Genomic DNA, 21516 nt, shown 5'->3' on the forward strand with positions numbered 1-21516 from the left:
AAATTATATTACTGGTTACGCTATGAGGAGGATGATAATGGATTGGACCTTGAGAAGGCATTACAACTGTGGCGGGACAGCAAACCACGAAGACTATATGAACTGAAAAACCTGAAGCGATAACTGCTTTGTATTACTAATTAACTGTGATGATTAAAACTGCATGGATATATAGATTAATATTTCAGCAATATTATTTTGTATAATGTACAACATTGTGAACTGAAAAATCTGAAGTGATAACTGCTTTGTATTACCAATAAACTGTGACGATTAAAACTGAATGAAAATATAGATTAATATAATTATTTCAGCAATAATATTTTGTATAATGTAGAATATTGTTGTGAACTGAAAAATCTTGAAGTGATAACTAATTTGTATTACCAATAAACTGTAATGATTAAAACTGAATGAATGTATAGATTTATATTATATATTTGTCGCTGATTTACAATATCAACCGCTGTAACAATAAATTTTGGGGACCCATAGATCTCTGTTGGGACCCATAGATTTTTGAGCATGCGGGTCCCTGGGACCCATCACTTTTCAGAGGTAAAATGAACACTGCAGTGCAAATTATTTTATTTTGTTTTACAATGAGCTTTAATATTAGGAAACAAGAAATATGCCACGCTTTTCCAGATTAAAATATATATTGAGGGCAATTGAGAAATGTTGTGATTAACCACAAATATTGTATTTGTGTCACAGTTTTACTTATATCAATGTGTATACGAGTACTTATTTCGATGCTGTCATGTGTAAAAAACGTATCTCCTAAATTTTTAGAAGGCTCAGAAAAAAACACTATTAAATTTGACATCTTTTTTAAAATGAAAGCAAGAATACATTTTACAATGCCAGAGTATTACTCTTTGATTAACATTTAGATAAAATTCAGATAATGAACAAACATAAACAAATTTCCGAGATAAGTGTTTTTTACTTGACAGAGAGGTTATATAAATTACCAATTACAAATGTATATACCTATAGTTTAATAGTTTGATGCATGCAGTTCCCATTTTCTCTAAAACCATTACCCCGTGTTTTCGTCTTCTTACTTTCCTCTCACCAGTGGATCCAAATTAGATAATTAGCCACCTCTACTATCAACTCATGACAAAAAGTTACCGGCCACCAGGTCAACTCTGAAAAGTTGCCTGCCCCATTTTTCACAACTTGAAATGCAATAAAACGACTAATCGCAAAAAATCCCGTTGTTGCAAAGTATTGAGGATTAATAATCAGAATATGTAACAGAACAACAATTTAGAATTAAGTTTATTATAAATCTACTTATAACATTCATTGCATGTATATAACATCGCTGTTTTCCATTTGCCATCAGTCTGTACCTGTATTTACTCATCTTCATTCATGCAATGTTTGCGTTGCGTCGTCCGCTATAAGTCACGTGAACTCCTCTTTCCACTATTCTTTTAATGTACGTTTTGTAGCGTCATAAATTTGTTAGCTTCTTTCGAATCTTTCTTCTGGGGCTGAGGATTCGGCTTGATTCTTAAACACTTAATCATTTTTCTTGTGTTCTCTGAGCGTCTACTTTGGAAAATGATATGCAAATACGTTGTAACGCTTGGGAAAGTCCGGAAGCTCAAAGTTATTCGATGCAAGCTTCTGATTGGACGCCGAGTATGCAAATTGCCTAACGAACCGAAAATCCGAAATTTCCAAACCAAACGAAGATTTCGAAATCCGAATAAAGCAAAAGTTTGATTTGGGAAAAAAAAAAAAAAAGATTTTTTTTTTTTCTTGAAAAAGTTGTCGGCCACCCGGGCAGGGACATTGTGTAAGTTGTACGCCTGACGTAAAAGATGCACGCCCGGGTCATCCGGGCAGACGTAATTTCGGACACTGCTACTATACCTCTGCTATAAATACCCTGGGTTCCCACCTCACATTGCGAAATTGTTTTAATTCCTGAAGACATTCACCCTTAAATATATGACAATATATGAAAGGGTAAATTAAGTACTACGAATAAAAAAATGTTTTGCCAACTTAATCCCCATTGTCTCTATTTGTGTCTACAACCGAAATACTATATTAGAAATACTACAAAATTGCAACAAAGGTAAATATCAAATTTAGTGCTTTAAAAACACAGCAATAATGTATTAATTTGCTTTCATTCTGTAAAGAAAGAACATACTAAAAAATATACAAGTCATACTATAATAGGAACATAGCACTACAATGGGAATACTACATACTACAAAAATACAACAGAAATTACATACATACTACAATGGAAACACTACAAAAATACAATCAAATTATTACAAGAATTGTACAAAAATACAATCAAAATATTACAGAAATACTTAAAAAAATACTTTTACAAAAATACTACATCAGTCACACTATTATACAGAAATATTACGACAGACATACTACGAAAACACCACGATTAAAATAGTACAAAAGAACTATTGAAATACTACAAAAAACTTGTATTGAAATACTTCTGCAGAAATACAACACAAATACAATACTAGAAAAGTCAGAAAAGCTGAATTTTTTCAAACACACTTAAAAAACTACAACTACTGTAATACTACAAAACAAAATATCAAAAGTAGTGCTTAAAACAAGGAACAGAATATATAATTTTGCCTAAATTGTTGAAACTAATCTATTTAAAAACAAATATAAAGAAATATAAAATGCGAATGTCTACATGTATATTTATTCATAGATGAAGAAACTGGATAGGTCTCCAGGATCGTCCCCTTGGCCAAATATTTCAAGCCCCTTTAAGCCTTGATGCTGCTTCCAGTTCTCAGCTTTTTTCTTTTCAACGATCTAAATGAGCTCGAACGATGCCCACTTTGAGGAGTGTTAGCAGTGCCAACCCAGTTTCCTTCTTTCATCCAGTCCCGTTCTTTCATTAAGCACTCACATGACTTATGGTCTTATCAAGTCGTAGGATCCGATGTCCATTTTACAAGATGTTAGCATCATTATTTGCCAATCTAAAAGACACATAGTGGCGTTGCTGATGCAAACATTCCATGGTTTGATCTCAGCGGAGCAAGCTGTGAGTTTGGACCCAAGTTGCTTTTAATTCACTCGTTTTCTCGTCCGCAGGAAGGATGCGTTTCCTGCCTGTAGCATTATTATGCATGTGGGGGCTCTGCACTGGGGACGGACATTTTGTTATGTCTTGTCGTTAGACATAGGCTCAATGTCGGATAATTGTTACTCTGTCTGTGTTAGCGTGCACCTTAAGTTTGTAAGTGATTACGTGCAATTCTGTGTGCATGCGTGTATGTTTGAAACGGTTAGCACTAAAAAACCCAATAAAATGAGGAAAAAATATTGTTAAATCAATGATTATTCTAGGCCAGGAGTCAGCAAACTATAGTCCGTGGGACACATCTGGGCCACCAGGCTTTTTAATGTGGCCTGCCAAACAAATGTGGTAAAACTATGATATTTATTTGATAAATATTTAATAAAAAGAAAGGGCTCCTTGGAGGGCTTTTAGAACAAGGTTTGACTTTCATATCTGATGGCTTATTTTCCTGTTCTCCAAGCAAGTTAGAAATCCTTTGATATATTCTCTCTTTAATCTGAGTGTCTACTAAAGTATAAACTTATCATGAGATCAGATGAAAAAATGTAGAGAAATCTCTGGATTTCTGCTTCAAAATTAGCAAAATGCCAACAAAGTAGGATTCAATTGGGATGGAATGTTTAGTGAGAAAAGTTTCCAAAGTTATTAGCAAGATATCATTAGTGAAAACTGTTTGTCAATCTAACAAGCAAATTAACATAATATAATAATAATTTCAAAATGACCAGAATCCGTTTTGCCGTTTGATCAATTCATATCCCCGCATTTTAATGTCACCACGACTGATAAAGTTTCTTGACTTTTCCTAAAATTTTAAATGACATTTGCAGAAAATCAATAATTAGTTACTTCTTTGAATTTAAAGTGCATCATCCACATTTAAAGGTGGCAACCATCTGGGGTTTTGCAGACACAAAATAAATTATTTCCGTCCTCCTTCTGTCTTTCCAGATGTCTGTTTGCCCTTCCATTTGCTTTATTTCCATCCCTGGGTGTGTTACCCTTAAAAAAATAAATGTAGCTGCTGATCCAGTGCGGAGGCTCAAAAAGGTCGGCAAGAACCTCACATTGTTTGTTGATCGTATTAGAATACTGATTACTGTTCAGCAGTTATTCCATGCAAAAAGGATCCATATCTGTATCGATCAATATTACCCTGTATTTACTCGAAATGATACAAAAAAGCCTAGTATCGCCCATCCCTATTTTTAAGCATGCTTTGCAATGTTAGTTGGAAGCTGTAACGATTTTGAAAACTGCAACAAAAAAATATCTGCACAGATTGGAGATGAATCACAAACGGATTGGCTGTGGTTGCCTAATTCTTAAACCGCTTAAACTAGAACATGATCGTCAATATGTCCGCTTCTCATGTGCGTTGATGTAACACAGCGTGGCAAGTCAAGCACAAACTGTCCCGGGACTGGTGCACTCGTATGTAGCGCTCGGTTTGGTTCCATCTAGTGATTAGCTATTGTTGCTGTTGCTCTGTGTTCTGTCTGAACAAGCCAGCAAGTGAAACCAAAAATTGCCGCCATTTGTTTGTGGACCAGAAATGTATTTACCAGAAACGTAACAGTCCACACACACACACCTCCAACAATCAAATTTCTATCTGTGTTGTTGACTTGACAAATTTCCCAAAGGCCTTTTAAAATTGGCATTATGGCAAATCTATATTAGCATATGGTAAGGCCAGTGGTGGGCCGTGAGGGACTAAAAGCCCTCCTAGCCTAAAAAAAAATATCAAAATAAGTAATGTTAATTATATTTTGTCCATCAATACTTATTTGATAATGACTGATTTTTGTGCTTTGCCTAGATAAAGCCACAATCTATAGTAAACATAGAGGACAGTAATTATAAATTGTTTGTTAGCTTCCTTTCGTTGCTTTTAGTCTGAGTGAGCTGCTTCCAGGCGTGTTTTCATATCCAAGCATTTACCAATCACATTTCAGATAACTTGTCGTTAGGCTCAAAAATCTACCCATAGGCCTGCAATATTTAATGTGCAGGCGTCCCCGCCGTATCACATCGCTGTATATCACTTTGGTCCAGCCGATCACATTTCAAATTGGTTCATATTTGGATTCTGGAAAGCCTACAGAGACGTTACCATAAAACATAGGAAAAGGTAATTAACTAACGATCCGCCCACTGCACAAGAGAACACAATATATTTTGCGTGTGCACTGCTTCTGTCAATCGGACATTTTCAGCTCTAAAAAGATGCCGGCAGTGATGGTAAATAACTTTTTGATAGACCTGAAATGCACTGATTATCTTTACGACAGAGTAATCGAAATTTTCTTGAGAAAAGACAGGAGGATGGCTTTAGTGTTCAAATAAACATATATTCGCTGAGTAAGGTGTGGCTGCATATTTTTGCAGTTTGATGCCATTATTATTGATGCTTTTTATGTATCACAGCTGTAGTTGCAATAAAGGTTCTCTAACCATAAAATACTTCTTGATGGTTGGATTGATTTAGATTAGTAATTACTTGAAAAAAGGGTAAATAAAGCAAACAATGAACACAATTAAAAAAATAAAAAGAAAAGGAAAAAAGAAAAAAAAGAAAAGGAAAACGAAAAAAGATGTGTTATTGGGGGTCCCCTTTATCAGTAAACATACCTGTCAACCTCCATGGCTCCATGCTCGTACAAACTGTCATATTTTCCCGTACAAAATACAAAATAATCATACACCATATTTATTTTTTCTGAATGGTGCATAATGGGAAATCCCCAGAAGCAGACGCATGCGCAAGTTAGCATCAAACCGCTCGCTTCGTTTGCTCCGAAAAAAAACAATACCGAGATAGAGGCTTCCGCAGCGAACTCCTTTGACTTGGTTGATTTGCCGTTTTGTGATAGTCAGTGTATACCGGATGGAACCCATCATTGACAAATTCGTGTTTTTCCGTACAGATTTCCTTGTACGTCGTACTCGTCTTAAAATGTATAAAAAACATACTTTGTACGGCAGAACCGTACAGGTTGACAGGTATGAGTAAAATGTGCTACCATCAATGATGTATAATTATGCAAAGAATAAGTAAATCCATAATTCTAATAAACCATAGTAGCATTTATTTTTTCACTCTACCACAAGATATTGCTATGTTGTGTAACTCATTTAAATGTTCAACTTGTTTACATCATGCAACTTTATTGTCAACTTCAAGCAACTCAGAATCTCTGAAAAACAGCCAACAAATGAAATGACTTCAGCTCAACCACAAATTAACACTGTAATACAAGAGTAAACTTCACATATGTTCTATAAAACACATTGAATGAAAAACACAGGAAACATAAAAATCAAAATATTTGCAGAAAAAAAAATAAAAATCAGTTTTAACATTTTATTGAACCTTTTTATTAAAAAAAAGGGGTTTCATTTGCATAAGGCCCAGTTAATTGAGCAGGTTTGTTCGCGAACGACACATCACTAATTCAAACTGGAGTAAAGGCAACTGCATGGTCCGCCTCTGAGTTAGGCATAGTTGGTAATTTCCACAATCTGATTTTCGTACGGAAGATTACGATAATGGTTAAATCAGGTCGTTTACAAGTCATTTAGCACCCGGGTCTCCACAACAAGTGGTGTGCGGTTCATTGGAAAGGGGGCTCCGTTCCAACACCCTGAATGTTTAACGTAAACTTAAAGCTAACCCAGGCTAATCGTACGTTCGCGTTATCGTAATCTTTGCTGCTTGTACTGACTTTCTTTGGAGGCATAATAAGGGGCTAAAACAACTGTACGCCGCTCAGCATCGCACCCTAGTGTACGCACTCACACATTACCGGCGTTCAAACTCTGATTTTTTTGACCGAACAGCAAAGCAAGAATTTCTCGAAATCTTTGGTCGGACACCGATTTGTTCAAACTGAGAGGCGCTCGAAAACCGAGGTTCCACTGTACGTATAAGTTCAGAGAGCTGACGTTCAATCATATCAGAATTTACTCCATTCTCTTTTCAGTTGGTTAGGACAAAAATATCTTGCCTCACTGGCAGAGGTTACTCAATTTGAATTTAAAAAAAAAGATTTTTACTTTTTTTACAGTTTGTAAGGCCATGGGCATGGAAACTTGGAGGTTGACATGTATGTATCAGCCCCTCTTGCTCCTTACCAATAACGCCAGATGTCGGCACAAAACCCATATCAAGTATCAGTACCACCCATGTAAAGACTAAAACCGAATAAACCCTGACTGAGGCCCAATGGACAAATCAGTAAATCAATTTTTAGCGTCCGTTGTTTGTCAACCCTCAACCGTCAGATCACTCTATCGTCAATGCAAATCTGTCAATATTTTGTTGGGACCAAAATTCAGGGTTTGTACACCCTTTTTATGGCCAAGCACTTTTTAAGGATTTTTAAAGCCAATTTTCCAATTTCTCCAGTACCACTCAAAGAAAAATCTAGTGTCAATCATGTACTTTGCAGAACCACAAATATATCTGCAATTTGGTTGGTTGGTTTATTGGTTGGTAGGTTGGATCCTCTAACCACTAGGTTACAGCCTAGTAACGGCCATCCCTCTCCAGGCCAACTTATGTTTCCACCCGGTCTCGGACCGGGGACCTTTCCCGTGTCAGACAAATATGCTAAACACTGCACCAACGGAAACACTTACAAATTTTAATTTTGTGTGTGCATATATCAAGAAGTATGATTTTTAATAAATCGGGTATGTATTTTTGGATCTGATAGGTCTGTACATATTTTTGAGACAAATCTCTCTTCATATAGGTTTTGGGTAAAAATGTCAGTAAAATGTAGCTTACATTTTCAGTTGAAGGAAGTTCTTCTTGTTATAAATTACATCTGGTAAAGCCTACCTTAATTTTTTGCATGACTCCTAAAAAATGTCCATAATTATTAAGTACCGTATATTCCGGACTATAGAGCGCACCTGATTAAAAGCCACACCCACCACATTTTAAAAGGAAGACCGATTTTGTACTTACACCAGCAGCACCTGTATATAAGCCGCATGCGCCCACATTGAAAAATGTACCACAAACACAAAATTAACCCAAACCCGACGTTAAGTCCCGCAATTGAAACTGAATGTTCTTCTTTTTGGTTTGAACAAATTTATTGACACTAAAAACAGAAAACAATCATGACAATCTCAACAGCAATTAAGCACATTCACAATATTATATTCCAATATTACGTTTTTAACAGCAAACACAAAGTGAGGTTTGAACAAACCTTCTCGAAAATCAAACATATTCACAATTTCATTATATAACATCTTTGTTAGTGTCAATAGATCCGTCCAGGCCAAAGTCGATTGTCCTCGGTCTGAACAAATCCACCGACACCAACAGCAGCAAAACACAGCTTCATTAAAGTACACAGTCCAAAAATCACAGCCGGCAAAATGAACAGAAAATGATACCGGTACTTAAGCTTTGATGCAGACCTGCAGAGTCCGAGTCCCGTTGAAAGTAATCCAAGGAAAAAAAGTCTATACTTCCAAAGGTAAGGGTGGTAAAATATATATATATCCACTATTGTCCGCCGCGTCCACAAACACGTCTCACCTTTACTCTACTTCCCATCAGCCCGCGTTTGTCCGCCCCTTCTTTCTTATTTGCCCGTGCAAAACATATCAGAATAAGTTTCTAAAATAAATACAAATAAATACATTACAAAAATATACAGTTGCAAATACATATTATACATGGTTACACATATTTACAAAGAAAGACAGTACACCGAAAGAGTTTTCAAAGCTTTAATAATAATAATATAACTTTTATCCCAAACGTTGCCTGTGACAGGGCAGTTAATGGTACCAACACGCTAGCAACACGCTCGCATCACAGTAAACGGGTCTGTTAAAAAAACATACCGTACTTGTAAAAATCACGGTAAACCGTCCTCATCTTCCTCCTTAGAACTGAAGCCATCAAAGTCTTTTTTTTCAGTGTCGGAAAGAAACTTTGTCATATAGACATCGTCCCACGCTCCCTTATTCCGAAACAAGCTAGCAACACGCTCGCAACACAGTAAACGGGTCTGGTAAAGTTTACGTGCAGTAGCTCTGTTTCCTTCTTTATCGGACTGCTCGATTGCTTTTAGCTTAAAAGCTGCGTCATGTGCCTTTCTTTTTGCATGATGAGGGTATGTTTACGCTAATTTAATTTGTGCACAAGCCAAGAAGCTGCAGTCTTCCTCGGCGCATATATTCCACCGGTCTAAATCTTACCCTTTGTACTCGAGCGCCGCTGGCGGCCGTTAGAAAGATTACATAAATTGGCCGCATCACTAAATAAGCCGCAGGGTTGAAAGTTTGGGGGAAAAGTAGCAGTTTATAGTCCGGAATTTACGGTACTTCTTGCACTAATACACATTTCATAGTGCCCTGTTTAGTTGGAGCATGCAACTTTCCTCTTGGGTGTGACCCATAGGGGGCGATGACGCTTTATAGGACAATGCCAAACTAATGTCGGCTGCCATTATTCATGAGGAAAGAATAAATGTAATGTCAAAGCGAAGCCACCAGAGAGCAGTGTCAGCAACATTTTTAAGCAGACTTGTTGGGAAACCTTGAAACAATTTCAAGCATTTACAAGCACTTCACCCAGAATGAAGACATTTTCATTCCTCGAAAACACAACATTAAAATGCATGCATCTAAGGATATCAAACACCCCTACAAACCTTGAAAGCTTTGAATCCAACATTATTCAATAAACTAGCATTCATCGATGTGTCCGTTGTTGTAGTTATCTACTGTTAAATCTACCATGCATTGCCAATGGTGTAAATCCATCCCTTTTTAAAGACCCTTTAGATGTCCAACAACGTGCCTGCAGCCAAATAAAGAAATCAACATCTCGGTGTGTCACCCTAGCGCAAAAGCAGTCAGTTCTCATTATTGTGACAGCGCAAAGAAGTTAGCGAACCTGCTGAGTCTGTAATTGTTTATTGAAGGTGAAAAACAGTGAAAAGTCATAAAATTAGTGCCATAAGATAACTTGGGGTTTTTTTGCTATTTTTTCTCCCGTGTGTGCGAAGAGATGATGTTATTTTATCGGAGTTTTTGAGGAAAACATTGCACAAATAGTTGCTTGTGTTAGTACTTTTGTCTTTTACGGTCTAGTTCTTTTCTTGTGTCATCCATGGATGGTTCTGTGCTGAAGGCTTGTAAATAAATGGTGACCTGATTGTAACCCTGTTAAATAGCCAGTTGAAAATAAATAAATAAAGTGATAATACGGCATTTAATAAAATGTTAATATTGATTCAGAAACACATTGTTGTGAATATCTGATCATGTAGCTGAAATATCAAATTAAATAAATTATCTTAGTTAGCAAAAAAATGATTTGTTATTTCCTGTTTCAACAAAGTTTTGTAAGTAAAGATATTAAAGACTTTTTAAACATCATAGCAAGATCTAATATCATGTCCTTTGTCTGTGCTTTTTTTACCGCCCAGGAAGATTTTTCAATCCCTTGGATGATTGGAAATGTCGTTGATTTACATGGTGAGCTATGCCAGACCAAGAATCCAGCCAGGGTCTGATTCATCATAGAGCTCTGCATCAAGGTTGCGGCACAAATGGGATTATTACTTGACTATGGACTCATGTTTGAGAAACCAACGATACCCATGGTGGAAAACATCATAATTGTATTTTCTTTGCTTATTTGTTGAACTTTCTTGTCTTTCTTTGCTCATATGATGAACTTCCTCGCCATCCATTTGAATGTTCAATTGAACAAATTCAGGTTGATTCCAAAACCCTATCAGTGAGCATTAATATAAATCCACTAAATCTAAGGAAGTTGGACAGTCATTAACAAATGCTTAGCCAATCAAGAATGCAGAACACAATGCACGATGAAAATCCACAAAGTAGCGATGATGAGTAAACCGCGATACAGCAAGGCATTACTGTATACAGGGTTTGTACACCTTTTCCATAGCCAAATTGAAAGCACTTTTTAAGGACTTTCAAACCCAAATATTTCAATTTCTCCAAAACTTTTAAAAGAAGAAAACATGTGTGAATCGTGTATTCGACTATTAATTTGGGCCGGGTTCAGTCATAAAATTTCGATTGTTAGCCGGAGAGGGCCAGGCCAGACTTCTCTTTCGCGGCTTTATTTTTTCTCTTTGTGGAGGATCTGCACAGCATGCACTTACTTTTACTCAAGTAATTATTTGGATGAGTAGTTTTTACTTCTACTTGAGTAATTATATTCGGAAATAACTGTACATTTACTTGAGTAACACACTTTAGCGCAGGAATGCTGCACTTCGGGTCCGCGCGTACTATTCCGCCAAAGTGCACACTTAATTTAAGGGACAGAGCCGGAAGTAAACCCGAAGCTGCACCTGGTCACGGCACGTATTTCAGCTGAAGAGGGCACTACGGTGCCGAAGTACGCCAAGCACCGAAATACAGCTTCCAGTTTACTTCGGGCCCGGTCCCTCAAATAAAGTTTATCAGTCGGGTTCGGGCTTTTATGCTCGCCGGGCTGGGCGGGCTGAATTTTTTTTAGGCCCGATCTTACCTTTAGCCGTATTTAAGTGACTTGGATGCTTGTTTACAACAATTATCAACATGAAGAATTTCAAGCCGGGTTTTGGCTTAAAATGTCAATCATAAAGCCGGGCTACTCTCTCTGTTTTTTCTTTTGTTTTTACTTCCCTTCCTGAAGAATCTCCACAGTATGCACTTACTTTTACTGAAGTAATCAATTTGATAAAGAACATGCTTACTAAATCATCAGTTCAACTCAAAAACATTAAATCCAAATAGAATTTCATCCCTGGTGTCAGAATAGATGCACCTACATTAATTACGTCAGACGTCATTTCCAATTCTTGCCAATAACTCACAAGCTTTCTTTCTGCTTTTTGGCTAAATATTTCACTATTTGCAGCCTGTAATTTGCAGAATATGATTTTCTTTCAGTTTGACTTTCACTTCTGTTCGCTGCACTTCGCCAAAACGCTCACATCGGCCCCAAATTGTTCATTTCGGCGCTGCACTTTGGGGTGGACACTTGAATTAAGTGACTCAGCCCCTAATAAATCCCAAACTAGATGCTTTAGCCGAAACACACAAACTTTGGTGCTTAAGTCCGCACAGCCGCGAAATAAAGCTTCAGGTTTACTTCAAACTCGATTTATCGAATCCAGTTAATCCGTCGGGTTGGGGAGGGTTCGGGTTTATATACCTGCCAGGGTCAGGTCGGGCTGGATTTCTAGGCACGGTCTTATCCCTAGGAAATATTGAAACACAATGAACTGCAAAATACAATGGAGGACATCCATCCATCCATTATCTGCACTGCTTAACCTCAGTAGGGTCACGGGACAATGGAGGACAATCAATCAAATTAACAAAATGTTCATAGACCTACCACTTGCGCGCAACTGCACTAATACACAATCAGTAAGCAGTCACGAAACTGCAGGCTCGCGGCAATTCAACAAAATGAGTGCTACATTGAAGTAGAAATATAAAACAGACGAGACTCTTTGTGATTAAGGGCTATACAAGTAGACATGACTTGAAAAGAAAAGTGTTTTACCTGCAACACCGTGTGACAAGCATGCATTTGTAGATGAGTTTGCTGTCTGTACAGAATTATTACGATAGGCGCTCATCTCTTCGTCTCATGTCAGTGATTGAAATTATGATAAACACAATTATATTGGCGCATAATCGCTATGTAAAAATACTTGTTAATAAAATCCTAATGCTGGAAAGTATTCCTTATTTTGACTAAATATACCAGTAATGTAATCAATGTGATTGTTTTCTTTCTGCAACTGTAACGGAATAAAATTACATTTTTTTAACCCTACTTACGTAACTCCGTTACATGTATTCCGTTCCCTAAGGGCCGTTTGCGGCTGAATCACGGCCAGAAATTTCTGCCTGTGAGGCGGACGCTATTGGTCGCTTTGAGATCGCCATACAGACGAGATACAGCAGTGCTTAATACGCGGTCGGAAATTCACGCGCGGTTGGCAGCGCGAAAAAGTTTTGCGCTGCTCAATACTTTAGAGCACGGGTACACAGCCTTACACGGGCGTATCGAGGCTGAATCACGGCCAGAAATTGGCTTCTTCGGTGCCATAGCTTGAAATCTTGATCTTCATGGGACTGTGTCTTGAGTGGTTATGATTTCTACAGCCCGGTGTTATGCCGAGAAATGCATCCCTGCCGAGATTTGCATCCCCTCGCTACTACAACCACTTTTACCTCGTTTTATCTCACTTTTATATCACTTTTAGGGAATGTAATGGCGAACATACAACCAAATCCACTTCGTCTTGCATTTGTTGGGAATGTAATACAACTTAAACCATTCCGTCTTTGTTTTTGTTGTGAACGTAATCGAACGGTAATGCACACCGTATATAAAATCCTCCCCCCCCCCGCGTGAACGCGCATTCTGCTGCACTTCCAACAAAAGCGATCGTATTCTATATAAAACGCTTATTAAAACAATTATAACAATTGGGAGATCCTAGTCTATATAACGCGTTTATTAAAACAATAAAGTGCGAACGTATTCTACAAAATGCGTTTGTTAACGCAGATGAAAAAGTCACCAACGTCAATGCACGCTTCCAACACAAGCGATCGCAGCAGAATGCGCGTTCACGCGAGGGGGGGGGGGGGCGGGGGGGTTGCGTAGGAGTCGGATTTGGGCACAACACCGGCTCGGGAGCTTTTATACCCGTAGTCCACACGAGAAAATGACGCGGAAATGACGCGATGAGGAAGCGGAACAGTCGCCGGCGTCTGTTTTGCGGCCATACCACGGATGAACAGCGGGTTGGCCAATTTTGCGCATTTTCCATCGCGGGCAACCACGGGCAAAAAAAAAACGCAAAATTTTACCCGCGATACAGACGCAAACGGCTGTGTGACCGGGCCCTTAGCCTGCGCATACTTTAAGGAGGCTGAGAGTGACATGCACAGAGCAGGACAGAGAAGCCATTGACGAGGTCCTGCGCCAAAAGCCGAAGGTAACGCTTTCTTGCCACAAAGCTGCAACCATGTCGGTCACCAAATTCCCACCAGTGCTACAAAAAGCATCGGCACTGCAGGCCTACTGACTCGCAGCATCCGCACACTCGTTGAGAATCTCCGCGGCAACAGAGAACAACTTTCTCTGCGTCGGGTGTGGGCAAACTACGACACACGGGGCTGCATGCAGCCCAACAGGCTTATTAATCTGGCACGCCAAAAGAAAATGCTCAAAGTACAAAACTCAATTCCAATGAAGTTGGGAAAGTGTGTTAATTGCAAATAAAAATTGATCCAAGTAAATTGCAAATTCTTTTCAACCCATATTTAAATGAATGCACAGCAAAGACAACATATTTATTGTCTTCACTCATAAACTTTATTGTTTTGGGAGAAAATCATCAACTCTGTAATTTGATGACAGCAACACGTGCCAAAATAGTTGGGACAGGTGTCAATAACTACTCAGAAAGTGGATGAATGGAAATCAACCAACTATTTGCAGGTGAACAGATGAATTAGCAACAGGTGAGAGTTGTTACTGGGTATAAAAAAGGGAGACCCGAACAAGCTAAGTCATTCACATGCAAGGATGGGGCGAGGTTCACCTCTTTGTGAACAACTGCGTGAGCAAATTGTTGAACAGTTTAAAAACAACATTCCTCAAAGTACAATTGCAAGGAATTTAGGGATATCATCATCTACAGTCCATAATATTGTGAAAAGGTTCAGGGAATCTGGAGAAATCACTGTGCGTAAACGGCATGGCCGTAAACCATTATTGAATGCCCGTGACCTCCGAGCCCTCAAGCGGTACTGCATTAAGAACCGACATCAATGTGTAAAGGACATCACCACATGGGCTCAGGAACACTTTGGAAAACCACTGTCAGTCAATACAGTTCGACGCTATATCCGTAAGTGTGGGTTAAAACTTTATGTTGCAAAGCGTAAGCCATTCATCAACAACATCCAGAAACGCCGCAGGGTTCTCTGGGCCCGAGCCCATCTAAAATGGACTGATACAAAGTGGAAAAGTGTTCTGTGGTCTGATGAGTCAGTTTTCCAAATTGTGTTTGGAAATTGTGGACGTCGTGTCCTCCGGTCCAAAGAAGAACAGAACCACCCAGACTGTTATGCACGCAAAGTGCAAAAGCCAGCATCTGTGATGGTATGGGGGTGCATGAGTGGCCAAGGAATGGGTAACCTGCACATCTGTGAAGGCACCATTAATGCAGAAAAGTACATTCAGGTTTTGGAACAAAGTATGTTGCCATCCAAACAGAATCTTTACCATGGGCGCCCTTGCTTCTTCCAGCAGGATAATGCCAAGCCACACACTGCACGTCTCACGACAGCGTGGCTTCGTAGTAAGAGGGTGCGGGTGCTTGACTGGCCTGCCTGCAGTCCTGACCTGTCTCCCATTGAAAATGTGTGGCGCATTATAAAGCGCAGAATAAGACAAAGGAGACCCCGGACTGTTGAACAGCTGAAGCTGTACATAAAGCAAGAATGGGAAAGGATTCCACTATCAACGATTCAACAACTAGTCTCCTCACTTCCTAAACGTTTATTGAGTGTTATTAAAAGGAAAGGTGATGTAACACAATGGTGAAGAAGCCCCTTTCCCAACTACTTTGGCACTTGTTGCAATTATAAAATTCTAAGTTTATCATTATTTGCTCATGGAAATAAAGTTTATGAGTTTGAACATGGATAATCTTGTCTTTGTGGTGTATTCATTTAAATATGGGTTAGAAAAGGTTTGCAAGTCATTCTATTCTAATTTTACTGACATTTTAAACTTTTTCCCAACTTCAATGGAATTGACTTTTGTACAATGACAACATGAACAATAGTAGATAAAGTACTACTATTTTTTTTTCAGTGCTGGATTTGTGACCGTTGTCCCTTTGTGTGTTCATCCATCCATTATATACACCGTGTATCCACAGTGGGGTCGCGGGGGGACTGGAGCCAAACCCAGCTATCCCCGGGCAGTGGGCAGGGGACACCCTCAACTGGTTACCAGCCAGACGCAAGGCACACTTTGTGTGTCTACTACAAAATACTTCAACAGAAATACCACAAAAATCCTATCTGAACTAAGTATAAAATGTATTGTTTGAAACAGGGACCTTTTACTGTTAAATATTTTGCTTTTATTTTTAAAAGAAAAAAAATTGAGAAATACTACAAAAATACTACTACAGTAATAGTATAATACAGAAATAGTTCAACAAATATACTACGAAAAAAAATAACCCTCCTCAGAAATACTAAACAAAATAAATCTACAGTATTCTCACACAAACACATCTACCATAATACAACAAAATAATTAACTGAATTAATACAAAAATACTCTGACACAATTACTACAAAACAAAATATTAAATTTATTGTTGAAAAAAGAACCTTACATATATTTTCAACTGCACTAATACACAATCAGAAAAAAATAACTTTAATACAAAAATACATCTACAGTAATCCCACACAAATACATCTACAAGTAATACAACAAAAATACTCCATAAATACTTCAAAATTACTTTTACAGAAATACTACCAAAAAAAAAAAAACATGGACCTAATATATTATTTTGCTTTAATTTTTAGCATTCTAAAACTAATTGGATATGATTCAAAAAGTTTGCCCAACCGTGAAGCAAAGTCAGATGTCCCTCCACTCTCACCACAGCTAAGGTGGACCTTTGGGGTAACCGCATGAAGACTTTCAACCTTCAATAATTCATTTTTGAACTACTTTGGTGCAATTAAGGAGAATCTGAATTTCAACTTAAAGGAGCAGTACTGAAGTTGAAACTTTGTAACTCTTTACCACCATTGCATGGCTTAAAGTCAATACGGGGACTAGCATGACATTACTCTCCAGCACTTCCCCTTCCCCCCATTCCCTGAAGACAATGTGTTCCTCTCCGAACAACTCGGATAAATGTAAACTAAAAACAAATAGACGCTGTGGAAAATAATGCATTGGGCAGGGATGTCAAACTATTTTTCGGTATTGGGCCGGATCCATTATTTCTGTTTTCAGGTGGGCTGGACTAGTAAAAAACTGTCAACTCCAAATGTTTAGCTTTCTTCTTCAATTAATTTCTCCTTACGTTCCTGCTCTTAGACTTTGCTCAGGAAATGCTGGTCATCTAAGGATTGAAAGATAATAATAGTCTGTAGTATGTAATGTTCTTTGAGACTTATTTATTAAGGGCAAACCAAATAAAAATGACTTGCCTCATTATGCTTTATCATTTAGGCTACATTAGTAACCTACCCTTTGTATTATAATCACAGATGACAAGGGATCTTTTCCAAACACATTTATTCACTGACAATGGGGAATAATCATTTTCGAGTTTGGCATTAATGTGTTATCTCGTTGAGTGAATGTAGTTTTACATCTGAACCAACTCACCACGCTATATAAACACAACACTGTCCTCTAGCACCAGAGAGACCATTTGGTATGCATTTGTTTAAAAAAATCCAAATTTTTAAATAAAATAACCTAAAGCCAGGGTCGGGAACGTATGTCTGTTTTCAAGAATCCATATGGCCCCTTAAATGTGACTTAAGAAAATATTTTCTTCACTGTTCTATTTATCAGACGTGTGCAAAGCTGGGACTCCACCGAAGAATGGTGGTTTAGTCCAGGATATATAAGGCACGTTTCAACTGCAGTTTAGCATCAAGGTGTCACATCTTCAGACCCCATATTGGTTTTATATCGCTAAAGAATCATTTATATAGTATCTCATTAAACGTCTATATACACTGTATAATAAGAAAACAAAAAACAACCGGAAAACATCCAAATATGCTAACAAGGCGAAGCTATAAAAAAAGCACATTCTGTGCCGTAGGTTATTCAGTTTCATTTGCAGTATTTTGTGACATTTTTACAAAGGAAGTTTTCTCACACCTCGTTTTGAAACTAAAATGAGCACTCCTAAGTAACTGTGGAAGGGAGACAAATTTTAAAAGGTATATTTATATTGATATAGGACGAAGGCTCTTGCATTATTATTAATATTACATGTATTTTATCAAATCATCGAACGTTGCACTGTGAAATAAAATGCGCTTAAGAATTAGGTTTTGAAAGAGTTTTGTTTAATTTTGTCTTGAAATATATGGTGTGTTTTCAAAAAAAAGTTGACAGACTCACTTCTTTTTTGACATACTTGGAAATGTATGGAAGCTGGGTCCGGCCCACGGGCAGTAGGTTTGACATGTCTGTTTTAACCCAATGTGGCCCGCGACTCAAAAACTTTGCCCATCCTTGCTCTACGTGAAGCATTGTCAGATGTCCCTTCACCCTCACCACAGCTGAGGTGGACTTTTGGGTAACCACACGAAGAATTTATCCTTGAATAATTCATTTTTGAACTACTTTGGGGCAATTAAGGCGAATGTGACTTCCAAGTTAAGCAATCACGCACTCCTATTTCTAAACACGTACAGGTTGTTCCTTTCGGAGGGCGACTCGCTATGCAGCACACGCACGCACACAAGTTAGGCATGACAGCCTTTCTCATTGATTTGCGCCACAGGATTATTTTGCGCACACTTAAAAACTCACCCCGAAAGCAGGAGAAATCTCCGACGAAGAGCATCGCCAGGAGGAGAAGTGAGAGGTCGCGTCTCAGCCGGGCTATGTTCCTTATTGCCGGCCTCGTCACCATTGTCGGCATCTCCAAATCCGTCATGATGCCATTAAATAAATCCAAACCGGCTTCGAGCCTTCTTCCCCCCATTTCGCCACTCTGCTTGGGTGAAGGGAGCGGAGGGGGGGGGTAAAAGATGACGGCCGCCCCCCTCCTCCTTTTTTTCACGCGTTATTGTATCTTCTCAAAGAAGCAAATGAAATATTAAAGAGGCGAGAAAAGCCACCCGGGGATCAATCGCGGCAATTCCAGGCGCGCGTGTCCATTGTGGAGGTGCCTTGTCAGGCTGGCGGAGGCAGCGCGTAGTTGGTGTGAAATGTCATAGCAGAAGAAGAGCTGGAGGAGGGATAGAGATGCTGGGTGAAGGTGAGGAGAGGAGAGTCGAGGAGAGATATGATGCTCGCCGGGTCCTCACGGCGCACTGAGCAGGAACCACTGAGAGGCGAGAGAGAGAGAGAGAGAGAGAGAGAGAGAGAGAGAGAGAGAGAGAGAGAGAGAGAGAGAGAGAGAGAGAGCGAGAGAGAGAGAGAGAGAGAGAGAGAGAGAGAGAGAGAGAGAGAGAGAGAGAGAGAGAGAGTGTAGGAGATCAGAAAAGAGGGTGGGAGGGAGGCAAGAGAGAGAGAACACTGTTTGGAGAGAGTTGAATAAAGGTGCACAGTCTCAAAAGTTATATGGTTTGTGTCCTGTAAACTTTACAGTGATAAATCTTTATACAAGATGGAGTAGTTCCCAGATTGTGCTCGTATCTCGAACAATTTTTTCCGATAAAAAATAACTGAAAACATCCGGCCTCCCATTACAATCCAAGTTAACCGTAAATATCTACAAAACACATCTCCCTGATCACTAAAATCACATCTAAATAGTGATTGAATATGACAATACATAAATCTATAACGCCAAAAAAGCTGGACGCATCAACCCACTGAACTTGCGCTGGAGCCACATGAGGCTCTTTGACGCTTCCTAATGGCTCCCTGGCACTTTCTCTAAAAATGTTGATAATCGGTTCCGTGTTATCTAATTTGAGGGAGCTGACATGCAAATCTAGACACCAGGACAGGGCTAACTACACTGATATAGTCATTCACGTTGGCTCTAATGATACTAAAATGAGGCAATCTGAGATTATAAAGAAAAATATTGCTAGGACCTGTAATCTCGCCAGCAAGATGAGTCGGCATTGAGTAATTGGCTGAGTCCCATTCTTCGCACTTTCACTCGCTATGTGCCCTAGTCACTCGGTTTGCGCGTTCACGTGAAAATGGGGTGTGTCCCGATACTCTCAAGACCGAGGCAGAAGTGCCCTCAAACCATGTCGTAACCACTTCAAGACCGAGGGGGCTCTCGACCTCACTTGGCAGCGAAGTGACTACCCAGAAGGCTTTGCGAATTCTCAATATCAACAAACATGCCCGAAAAGGAACCGCACAAATGTAAGTAGTTTTCCACAACCACGCATGTATTTGCAACAAAATGTATTGAGATATCTTAGTTAGACGTAAATGCAATAAAAAATCGTATTTTCGCGTTAAAACACGAACATTGCAAAATCGCTACTTTACGAAGTGCACTAATCTACCAAGGGAGCTGGCAAAAAAAATCTTCACGCTACAATCTGTAAAGTAGGATAACTGTGCAGAAAATCACGGTTCAGCCCATCCCTGTTTTTATCTTAAACGAGTCGTGCTTTTACATCTACATGGAGCATAGTCAGAATACCGTTCTGGACATAAGCCCTTGTTTACTGCACACAATTTCGGGTGTCGTGTTTTATTTACAATATGATTCTTTCATGTGAGATCAGAATGCATTAGTTTTCATCATGCATTATGAGTAATGTCTGCGAATTTCACGTGGAAATACAGTTGAAACAAATTACTATCACATAGTCCACTGCCTTCTCTGTAAACACATATTAAGTAAACAAATTAATTACCTTCTCAAAATGTTGTCCAAATGTGGAGACAATTCTAAAGCATGTGATGCTGGCCAATAGAAGGCTCTTACAGCCATAAGAATAACATGTCATTTTTTTGTATCTATTCACTATCAAATAATTATCCAGAACACATCCTATAATTTCCTGTCTCATATCAACTTGTTGAGCATCCTATACACAGTTGTTTTGTACAATACATCAGCATTAAGTAATTCTTGTTTTTTCCACCCAACCTAAAGGCCACTATAGAACGTCCCGTGGAAGAGCTGGTCACCATCACAGCTACCACGCCATCCACACCACCGGGCACGTCGTTGGCACCTTCTAATCCGGCGCCAAACCCCAAATCACCCAGAAAAAAAAGAAGCACGATACACTCCTTGACTTTTTGAAAGCGGAGTCTGCCGGAGCGAGGAAAAGGCTCGAATAAACTGTGGCCAAAACTGAGCGGTTCCCGTCCTTTTTGGGAAGCTCGTGGACAAATTTCCAGAACAGTGACATCTCTGCAATGTTTCCCTTTGTTTTATAAAAGGATTTTTTTTTTTTTTTATTAAGAACTCAATGAAGTTCCAGTTTGTTTCCAGCTTTATGGAAGTATTGGTATATTTTTGTTAAAATTTGTGACACATTATTTATTTACTATTATGTATTTTGGCCCAATGTGAGTTTGTTTTTCTGAAAGTAAACTATTATTTAAGCTGGAGTGATTTGTAGTTGTTTTCTGTCCAACAGTCACATAGTTCACACACAGT

General features: G+C 38.8%; 1 protein-coding gene and 1 long non-coding RNA gene across 2 annotated transcripts in view; one reads left to right on the forward strand and one right to left on the reverse strand.

The window, feature by feature from the left end:
- LOC148367660 (CUB and sushi domain-containing protein 1-like) overlaps nucleotides 1-19221 on the reverse strand; it is a 654387-nt gene extending 635166 nt beyond the window's left edge. The window contains exon 1 of the mRNA XM_088334675.1: nucleotides 18738-19221. Coding sequence (XP_088190801.1) covers nucleotides 18738-18912 — 175 coding nt within the window. The 5' untranslated portion in view covers nucleotides 18913-19221. The remainder of the gene's footprint in view (nucleotides 1-18737) is intronic.
- An 800-nt stretch (nucleotides 19222-20021) lies between these two features.
- On the forward strand, nucleotides 20022-21467 carry LOC148367663 (uncharacterized). Its single transcript, XR_015850212.1, has 2 exons — nucleotides 20022-20258; nucleotides 21004-21467. It is a non-coding gene; the product is annotated as an uncharacterized LOC148367663 (long non-coding RNA).
- The last annotated feature ends 49 nt before the right edge of the window (nucleotides 21468-21516 follow it).

This window comes from Urocampus carinirostris, chromosome 4 (assembly GCF_059441175.1).
Source record: "Urocampus carinirostris isolate Australia breed hairy pipefish chromosome 4, RoL_Ucar_1.0, whole genome shotgun sequence".
Taxonomy (NCBI): domain Eukaryota; kingdom Metazoa; phylum Chordata; class Actinopteri; order Syngnathiformes; family Syngnathidae; genus Urocampus; species Urocampus carinirostris.